The sequence below is a fragment of the Nicotiana attenuata genome, chromosome 6, assembly GCF_001879085.1.
Source record: "Nicotiana attenuata strain UT chromosome 6, NIATTr2, whole genome shotgun sequence".
Taxonomy (NCBI): Eukaryota; Viridiplantae; Streptophyta; class Magnoliopsida; order Solanales; family Solanaceae; genus Nicotiana; species Nicotiana attenuata.
Genome location: NC_031994.1, coordinates 45,409,978 through 45,420,112, shown reverse-complemented (window position 1 = coordinate 45,420,112; position 10,135 = coordinate 45,409,978). Strand labels below are relative to the sequence as shown.

The following is a 10,135-nucleotide window of genomic DNA, read 5'->3' as shown; positions in this document are numbered from 1 at the left end:
CCATTTTAGTAAGTTGATGACCTAAGTTCGTCGTTTCTAACGACTGACCCCCCCCCCCCCCCCCCCCGCACCTCGAATACGCCATGCACTGCATATCAGAAAATTATCTGAGAAGATGGGCACGTGAGGATTATCTGTCGCACATTTGACTCTGGTATCCAACAAGGTCATCAGATAAATTTTTCTCATGAGTGACATACAGTACCATTCAATTATCATAAAAAAATAGTGTCCAAAAAAAGTAAGGAAGAAAACGGAACCTACTGGACCTTATTCTGCTATTCTAGTAAGTTGATGGGCTATGTTATGTTTTTTAAACCTATTTTGATCATAACATATCAAAGATAAAACGTCAGCTCTCACGTAGAAAGAGATAATCATCTTAATTGTGTGAAATTTTAATCAGAGTTAAATAAATATACCTTAAGGTTTTAAGGTTTCAGGACAATTGTCTCCATTCGTCTGAACTCTAGACTTTCTAATTGAATAAGGACTACTTGGTTTATGAAAATTTTGGTCTGTGAATTAGGAATGAGGGCATGAAATGATTGAGACAAGGTACTTCCTTGCATATTTGTAAGCTTATATGTTTTGCATCAACATAATTTGTTTTCAATAAGGGTGCATTGTCATTTCATACAGATAAGTCGGCCATCAATTTAAGAGCCTTGATTTCGAAACAGAGAGCCATTGTAGTTGTAATTAACCTTGGGGAGTCCAAGTGTATTTACCTCTTTTACTAGCCCTTGCCCCAAAAGAGGCGCTTTCTTTGTTTCCTTTCAACTTCTTCTGATGCTGGCTGCAGTGTGTTAAATTTACTGATTACTCTTTCTTCGCTTTTACAGCTTCAGACATATTAAAACTCCAGTGAAAGGACATTCTTGCAAACATCTTCAGGTGCATGCCCTTTTGTGTGATTAAAAATAAATTATTATCCGATCTCTTATGCTAGAGTATTTTATAGCTGGCATGCATGTTTGAAACTTGCCTCTACTTTTCGTCCGTTCCCATTAATCTCCATGAAAAGACTACCATGATTTCCGAACGAACCGAGGGAGAGTCGAGGCATGGAAAAACTTATCTATGATCTGCTTATTTCCAAGTATGTATCATCTGCTGCCTTATCCGTCGTCTCTGCGGCCGCCAAAAGCCTACCCTCTCTCGGATATTGAGTGGGTTGACCCGGGAAGAGATCCGGACGAACTTTCCAACAAGAAGAATAGAAGTTCACCACAAGGCCATCTCGGGCATGGNATCTTAAGGATAGAGAGCCCCCCGCCTGCCTTTTCAGATACGAGTGAGTGAGCGCTTTTTCTGCTATGAATGAAATGACCTCTCCATTTATTTTCAAGCTTGCTCTTCAAACCGGCCTATCGCTCTCCTCTATGAAAAGGTTCTTCCGTAATCACTCTCAATAAGACATCCATTCCCCTTTCAAATGAAAAGAGAACTAGACTTTTCTCTTCATCATTGAAATCCGCCATTCAATCGCAGTGCGGTGCTACTCAAAAAGCTCAATCCTCTAAGGCTGAAACGAATAGATCAGGAATTCGACCTGGGATCCGCCCGTTCCGATCCTTGCCTACTAAACAGTTGCACCCCCGGATATGTATGTTGGGAGAACCCCATGATCCTTCCGTGTGGAAGGGAAGGAAGAAAGAAGGCGAACACGAATACTAAAAAGCGGTTCATGGGGACCCCCAAAAAAGGGGATAGAGAGCGCGGAACGGGCTTTCCAAGCATAAAACAATCCCTACCTATACATTCCATGGCAACAGACAGAAGGCAGTTTTGTCGTTGTTCTTAACCCCAGGCACATTTCCGTTCCCAATAATCTCCATGAAAAGACTACCATGATTTCCGAACGAACCGAGGGAGAGTCGAGGCATGAAAAAACTTATCTATGATCTGCTTATTTCCAAGTACGTATCATCCGCTGCCTTATCCGCCGTCTCTGCGGCCGCCAAAAGCCTACCCTCTCTCGGATATTGAGTGGGTTGACCCGGGAAGAGATCCGGACGAACTTTCCAACAAGAAGAATAGAAGTTGACCATAAGGCCATCTCGGGCATGGGAAAGAAAGGCGGCGGACAACCGACTTAACCGGAGAGCCTAAACGGCATTGAGGATGAGTCCAACGGTCGGCAAACGGCTTCTATCTGTAGGTGCTTTCATTATAGATCGGTCGACTTGTCACGATTGATTGCTCACACACAATTAGGTTAGGCAGGCTTGGGGAGGTGATCTGAATCGCTATCGATACGATGCGGGGCTGATTTGCTGACCATAACGAACTTGACTCTGCCCCTGAAAAAAAAGGGCAGGAAAACCTTTGACCTGGGCTGGGGAGGGATTGGGGTCGCTTTTCTTTAGGACTTTAGTTCGTACAAGGCTCGATGACCTCCGGCTGGATTTGAAATGGATCAGGTAGGGCATCCGTTTACGACGTGGGTGGGATTAGCTGTTTTCTCTATTTTCTTCAATGGTAGGAAATACGCATCAGTGAGGGTAAATGGGAGGAAACCAGTCTGCAGCTATTCAAATTGCTTCTTCGGATCACTAAGTAAAATCTTGACTCACACATATCGCGGTGTATTGTTGTCAACTCACATAGTCACACCTACCAGCAACAAAACGACTACTCCCTGCACGCCACTAAACGGCGCTATTTAACGCTTGGGTTCGCCCAATACAAGAACTACAGCCCAACCTAGCTTAAGGCTAAAGCCGTGGATACACCCCCGTGAGAGCCCTCTATTTGACTAACATACTCCCTTTTGATCTCCCCCATACCTTCATATCAAAGCTGGGAATGATTGACTTTCGGATTAAAATAATAGCGCATAATGGCAGTACTCCTTCCCATTTCTTCTTTTATGATCTTATCTACTTGAAATGCTTACCTGTAAGTGCGGAGAAGGTACCCAGGGGACCAAACGAAAGGGCACTGAAAGGTCTTCAATTAAAGCTTCGCCAGTACTTGAAAGACTCGAAAGACCTACTTGATGAGTTTCCTTATGAGTGAGTTCGTAGGTGCCTTTAAGTCGAGTGTAGCGAAGGGATTCTCCTAAGAGAAGCTTTAGCCCTTGAACCTGAAACGACTTTTATGAGCTGTCTCAGTAGTGACCGACTTTATTTTATTAGCTGTATGATTAGTGGCTTAGCTGTTAGCTGTCTAAAAGCTACGGTAAATAAAATCCCTTTTGAAAATAAACCACTAATCCGCCTTAGGTACTCTTTTAAGTCCGTGTAAGGCGGAGGGAATGAAGGGACCTGCAGGAGGCTGAAAAGCCGTAGTGCGCTAGCGCTAGCGAGTTAGCGCAACAACTTAGTGTCTTGTTTTCTTCGCTGCTTTTTTTTTACATAAGGTCCGCAGGAAAGCGGTTGCTAAGGCTTGTAGCTTGCTTCTGTCCTTAGTCAATTTTGGACTGAAGCTGTTCTGACTGCCGTATCTTTTTTGAACCGAATACCTTCCTCTGTCATCTCTGGTCTGTCTCTTTTTGAGAGAAGATTTTCTACCCCGCCTGCCTATGAAGAACTTCAAGTCTATCGGGAAAGGATGTGGTGGTAACCCCTGCAGCTTTGTCTAGAACCGGGCGTCCAGCCGTGTAGGAAGACTCACCCTAGCCACTATAGCGACCCCACCCCCAACTCTAGCTGAGAAGCACCCTCCACCCACTTCCATTTTTCCGTGTGCCCAAAAGCCCGCCCGCCCGGTTTTTGAGACCCTTTCTGATTCCCTCACCCAATCTCATGAGAAGCAAGCCCAGCAGGCCCTGCCTTAACCTGTCCTCAGACAGCCAGCCCTCACCAGGCTGCTGGCATTGCTAAATGCTCCGCCACGAAGCAAGCTTTCCCGAATACGACAGATGCGGAAGTGGCTAAAGAAGTCGGAGGAAGAAAGTTGTTGGACAACTGTATACACGAGGGTACATTAGTATTCTGGGAATTGGCAACATTGAAAGAAAGGGTAAGGGGTAGGAATCAACTTTTTTAGGTGTTGCTCTACTAAAGTAGTCGGCCTAACCTTCGGTTCCCGTAACCAAGTTTTTCTTTCTCACTCCTTATGTACTTTTTTTTACTTCATCCATACTTTTTTACTTTTTCTGAAGTGTGGGGCAAACGGCGCCCTCTACTTCTACTTCTAACTAAAGGCGAACAGCCGGCATTGCAAGCAAATAGAAAGCCCCCGCCCGTTTGAGCCGGAAAGCGTACCGGCTGTTTGAGTCGCGAAAGGGCCGCTTGCTTAATATTATTTATATATATAATAATAATAGATAGATAATATTATATTATATATCTATCTATAAACAAAAATAAAAAACGAAAATAAAGAAAATCATTTTTTTTTAATTTCTTCATTCCTGGGAAGAGGAAGAAGCAGATAGGACAAAGGCCTTCTCTTTCCGTCCGCTCTTCCCGAAGTGAGCGAATTGCATGTAGAGATCCGTAGGGGCTTATAGTTTAATTGGTTGAAACGTACCGCTCATAACGGTGATATTGTAGGTTCGAGCCCTACTAAGCCTACCACCCCCTTCTCTTCACCTGATACAAGGCAGTCGAAGTACCCGCCACCCTGCAGATCTCAATCTAGCGACGGCATCTGGAACCACACTGCTGCCGCTGCCCTTCGGGCACGCCTCCTATGCTTATCACTCACCTACGCTCTTGCAGCATGCCCCCTTCGGGCAATACGGTGTAATACGCGAAGCAGCTGAGCCATAGCACTTCGATCGCTATATTCTTGCGATAGCGAAGGCGTGGTTCATCCTCTAAGAGGGAGTAGATGCGAAGGTTCGGCTGCTCGCTCTTTGATCAGTGATTCACTGGCCACTAGATCGATAAAGAATCTCTCTAAAATCTGCTCTTTGATCAGTGATTCACCGGCCACTAGATCCAGGAATCCTACCTTATTCTCAAACCTGGTGGCTCGGTTGATTGGCACTCCTGTAGGCTCATCTTGCATACAAATTTTGGGGGTCCCAAGTCCTGCATCCACCAAGAACATTTCTTCCCTTAAGCGTAAAACTTCAGATTGTAAGGCGTTTCCACTACATAAGAAAAAACTGGAATTAGATCTTGGAAATGATCGACTCAAATAGATGCTCATCATAAGCTTTTTTTTCCCTCTTCGTGTTCTATTGATCAGAAGCATCCAGCAGCGCCACGCCAGTAGAAAGAGTGTTGCTACTAAGCTAAGCTGCTGTTGGGGAACTCGGTATAAGCGATTTTCCGCTTCCGCCTTTCTAGGCTTCACAATAGCTCCCCCTTCTCTTTTCCAATTCCTTCTTTTCGTTCTACTTAGGTGGAGCAATCCGAACTCTCGACAGAATATAAAAGAGGACCACAGGCCTGTGCAAACACCTCAACGAACTCATGTGGACACTCCTCAGCCCGAGGACAATCTCTCAAATACACATGTTGATGTTGACCCGTTTTTCTTTTCTTTGCTGATTCCTCTCAATGAAATTTTCCATGTTGCACTAAGTTACTTACGGATGTATGCATGCGGTCCGGGAACACTTTGGGGTGAACACCCATCCGAACAAGTAGGGTCGATAGTTCAGCATTTAGGCCGTAACATTTAGCAACAAATAAATATTTAACCCAACAAGTGCTCTCCGAACCAAGCTAGATAGTCTCCTATCACTAGGCTCACCAACCAACCTGGACTTTTTTTTTATTATTCCTACCGGATATCAAAATAAACCATAAGGATTGTTTCCGGCCATGAGTTCCCCTATGACATAAGCGCTCTTGGGTGGGGTGGGCCATTCCATCAAATCTTTGTGAAGGGGCCCAATCTCGTATTTGATGGTCGGCGTGGCGATAGGCTTCGTTTCTACGACTGCCTTCCCAGCCGTTGAAAGACTGAGCGAGAACGGTAAGGGGCGCACAAACAAAGAATGTCGTTGTGCGGGGATGCGATTCGCCAAGCTGGGGCAAAGAAAGCCGTCCGACCCTATCGAAGTACCAAAGGCTTTCGAGGCTTACACCTCCCTATTACAGGACCTAAAAAAAGGCTTTCAGTAGCGCCCTTAGAATCTAATTTGAAGCGCCAGTAGTTGTAGCTGTGGCCACACCAACCCTTTCATTCTTATCGCTCCGGATTCCGATCTATATGACCTCCGGGCGGTACAAAGTAAACCTCTTTCGTAGAAGTAGGTAGTAACCTAACCTTTAAGAATTTGTTCAAGGGGGGACCCTCTGTTCTATCAATGGAAAGATCTCCATGTGTGGCGTGATAAGGAATCCTAGAAAAGATCGATTGAGACTCCCTCCACGGTGAGTGAATGTAACTGCTATGGTTTACAGTCAGTAGTTCTTAACCAACCCTTTTTTTAATTATTAATTAATTCATTATTATATTATGTCTTTCTTTCTGAAGGGCTTGCGGTTTATTACACCAAATGCTTTCAGTGAACTATTGAAGCTATCGAGAGAGTACCAAATGCTGACGGTGACGAAGGTTACCGACTTTCGTGGACGTGGAGCCAACGAGTTCAGTCGAAGAGTGTAACGAGTCTAAGGTTACAGAAGCCTTCGCCAACTTTAATTGGCATAGCATTGCAAGCAAATAGAGCAGAGAGCTTACCCTTTCTTTTTATTAGAGTCGCGAGCTTGTTGTAGTCGGTCCTAAGGGGAGAACCTTGTTGCTTACTTGCTATATCCCCGCGTCCTTGCACGGCTCGTTCTTCGAGCCCTGCTTCCCCCTTCCCCCTCTCCCCGTTCCTACAGTCCAAAACAGGCCTATGGAGTATAGCCAAGTGGTAAGGCATCGGTTTTTGGTACCGGCATGCAAAGGTTCGAATCCTTTTACTCCAGATTATGAACACCCGATCGGATCTGTCAAGAACAAGCTGACGACTACAAGGGAAGCAGCTGACTGCAGTCCCTGAGCCCGCAAGCCAAAAAAAAGTTTGACTTGAACCTACCTTTGCTAAGAGAAGGAAAAGATAGATGGCAGAAAGAAATCCTTCCAACCGCGGAATTAAACACAAGACTGACTTCGGCCAGGTTCTTTTATCAATCTCCTGGCCCTTGCTTAACTCCTTGTTCCGTAAACCGATCGCTGGTAGATCTGATCGGATCCCGGACACGCGAGAGCCCAGCCCGGGAGGAATGCATGGTTCCCTGGCGCTTCATGGGATGGACATTCGCAGTCCTCCTCCATCTAATCTAACCCTACCTCGTTCGCCCAGGCCTGCCGGCACAATAAGAGAATGAGGGAGCTAATCTGCTTGCTTGTGCAGGCGAGGACCGCTCGGCTAGGGCGCGCCAGAGGAGCTGAAAGCCACTTGACTCTAAGGAGAGGAGCTTCGAGTGACTTTTTTCTTTGCTCTTCGATAGCCCTAACAAGTCACTTGAAGCTCTGCCCTTTGCTTTGCCCCGTGCTGTCTTCCTCCAGTTGCCCCCACCCAATAGCCAATAGGCCGAAAAAGGTTGCAGTCAATTGCCCTTCCCGTTATCATCAAACAAAAGACTACCATACACGCCTTTTGCCGGCAAGCTACCCTCGCCTACCTCATCTATAGGCATTTCTATCCGCCCGCGCGCGAGATCAGATCGACTACTCTACTACCATCATTCCGAAGGTTTTTTTATTCAAAAGGACGGAGAATAAATAGCTTATTCATAATCTTATAGGCCCCGCACCGCTTCATTCAATTGCTCTGTCATAAAGAAAGGGAAGGAAATCTTTTTTTTATCAATCGCCTGAACCTGCCTTTCTTTCTTTGCCAGGAGGGGTGGCCAAATCACTAATAGATCTCTCAACGGGAGCCTCATTCTGTCTAGAGGAAATAGCTTCGGTGGATCCGGTTGATTAAGTCGTTGTGTCTGTCGATACCCACCTGCTCGAAGTGCGGGTAAGAGCTCACCTGTTGATTGTGTCGTTGCATGCTTTTTGGTAGAGCCCCCACCTCCCACGGCTACAGCCAACACCAGGAGCCTAGAAAGGTATAGGCACCAGTTCATTCAGTCAATGAAGCTGCAGTCGGTTCTGATGATTATGCCGTTTCAAGTGGATGTCAGTTGGTTCAGCGATAGATGTAGTCGATGGGGTAGAGGTTCTAAAGATACTCGTCTAGCTCCTCATTGCCCCAACCTTCCCTGTAGGCTCCCTGCTCCGCCAGCGCGACAACTGTCCAAATCATTTGACGCTTTTTCTCACTGAGCAGCCCCTCGACTTCCACTTCAGGTTCGGGGAGCTCCGGCTGGGGGACTTGAGTCTCAGCAGAACCTACCCTTTTCTTCTCTCTCCTTTCCCTCATCTCCCGGGCCTTAACCGAATTTGCTCCGTTTTGCTCAGTTAGGGAGCGGAGGTACCCTCTAGCGGTGTATGGGCTGTGATATTTGTGGTAGCGGGGGTAGAACTCGGAAGGCTGGCCAAGGTTGTGTCCTTCCGAGCGGACGAGGTCGGCTCGGTGACCGAGGGCTTGCGTGGAGGCGGCATTGCGACCACGGGCTTGGACGTCACTTCAATATTTCTCTGGTTTTTTGAGGCCCGAGTGAAGGCATATATGTCGAGCAGATTCACAATAAACAAAGGCGATTGAAAAACATAAAAAAAGAAAGGGGGCTTACTCGTGACGATGTCGGGCAGGGTGTCATAAAAAGATGTTTGGGGTAGTAGCTGTAAGTTCGAAGGCTTTTGTCTTATTCGAGTGAGGATGTGAATAAGTAGAAAAGGAAATAATTAGGCTTTGAACTTACCTTCTCTGGATGGAAGGGGTGACCGGGATAAGTGATATGCGAAAAGCGATATGCTTTACACGTCCGCTTCCAGGACATCACGCCCACGCGTCTCCTGACTGTAATGGTTGGGCTTGGCTCTACTCGCCGGTTGTGCTGCGTGAGCCTCCAGATGCCTCCAAGCAATCGAAGGTTTTCGGGGTAATCGCCGCGCATCCTTCCCATGCTCCGTGACAACAGTGGTACCCCGAAACAAAGGGGCCAGTCTTCGTCGTGCCGAGGTATCCCGATCCGGATGCCACGAAAATTTAGGGAAGCCTTTTTCTTAAAAGACTTTCTGCGACCGGTGAGAAAGCGGACGACTTTAGGGCTTAAAGGAACACCTTTCTGTTTCATATTGAGTCCTTAGAGGTGCGGCCCACTTGGTGTCGGATCAGCTCGACAGGTCACTCAATAGTCTTTCGCGGAGTATCCCCTGTTTTAGTGAACCCTGGGAGTTGTCGGCGGCTCGACGATCTTTATTCCAAAGGTTTACCGAGGTGAAGCTTTTGACAGGTATTTTTTTATTTATTTGTAGGTTTCTCTACTTCAGGCTCTTCCGAGGGCCTTTGTTTGAGGTGAGGTTCTATAGTTTGATGGTTACTTATGTTCTCCTCTCCCCTTCCCCGGTAGCTAGAAAAGATTTCTAAATATATTTCCTTCCTTCCGTTCAGGGGCACTCTAAAGGCTTTGCAACCTTCAGAGCTGGTTGACAGCCGTCTAGTCAGTCCCTCTCGCTCTTTGATAGATATCTTTCGGTTCTCGGTTTCATCCGACGAACAACTTTATTTCTTTATTCTGTGTCCTATCCTTCCTTGCGGATTCCCGGTTTCTGAAGGAGTAGTGGCCTGAGTCTCCGGCTCTGGGAGAACTTTACCTATAGCTAACCTAGAGAGCTTTACTTTAAGATAGCTCGGGCAGGCACTCTTCTTCGGAAAGAGGAGTTGCTTGCCTTACCACACCAACCACCTTAGCGCTGGAAGTTCTAGCAATGGGCAGCTAGGCAAAGGATATTATATAGCAATTTCATATTCATTAGATAAGAGATTGTGGATCTGTTCTTAGTGAGGACAACCGGATTGGGACGATCAGGTCGGTTGAGGGCAGCAGCACACCAATAGGTGGATTGCCATTCTTGTACTGTTTGGGTAAAGGGCAGGAGCGCTCTTTCCCTCTCACCAGTACTTACTATAAGGGGTGGGGCAACTGGTTAAAACCAAATATCCAACAGCCGCTTTCCTTAATGGCTACTCGCTTTCGAGTGAACTGAACTCTTGCACTGGCTGAAAGGGAAAGGGGAAACTGTACAAGGTATTTTTCACTCGTTTACGGGACCGGTGTCAAAGGAAAGAAACTCTCTTGCTTGAATGAATCGACATTTGTGGATGCTTGTTCATTCGGGA

The 10,135-nt window shown here is 46.4% G+C and overlaps 1 protein-coding gene across 7 annotated transcripts in view; it reads left to right on the top strand.

Moving 5' to 3' along the window:
* LOC109226924 (E4 SUMO-protein ligase PIAL2-like) overlaps positions 1 to 10,135 on the top strand; it is a 38,297-nt gene that overhangs the window by 8,149 nt on the left and 20,013 nt on the right. For all 7 annotated transcript variants that reach the window (XM_019391853.1, XM_019391855.1, XM_019391850.1 and 4 more), the window contains one exon: positions 846 to 897. In XM_019391853.1, the coding sequence (XP_019247398.1) occupies positions 846 to 897 (52 nt within the window). The remainder of the gene's footprint in view (positions 1 to 845; positions 898 to 10,135) is intronic.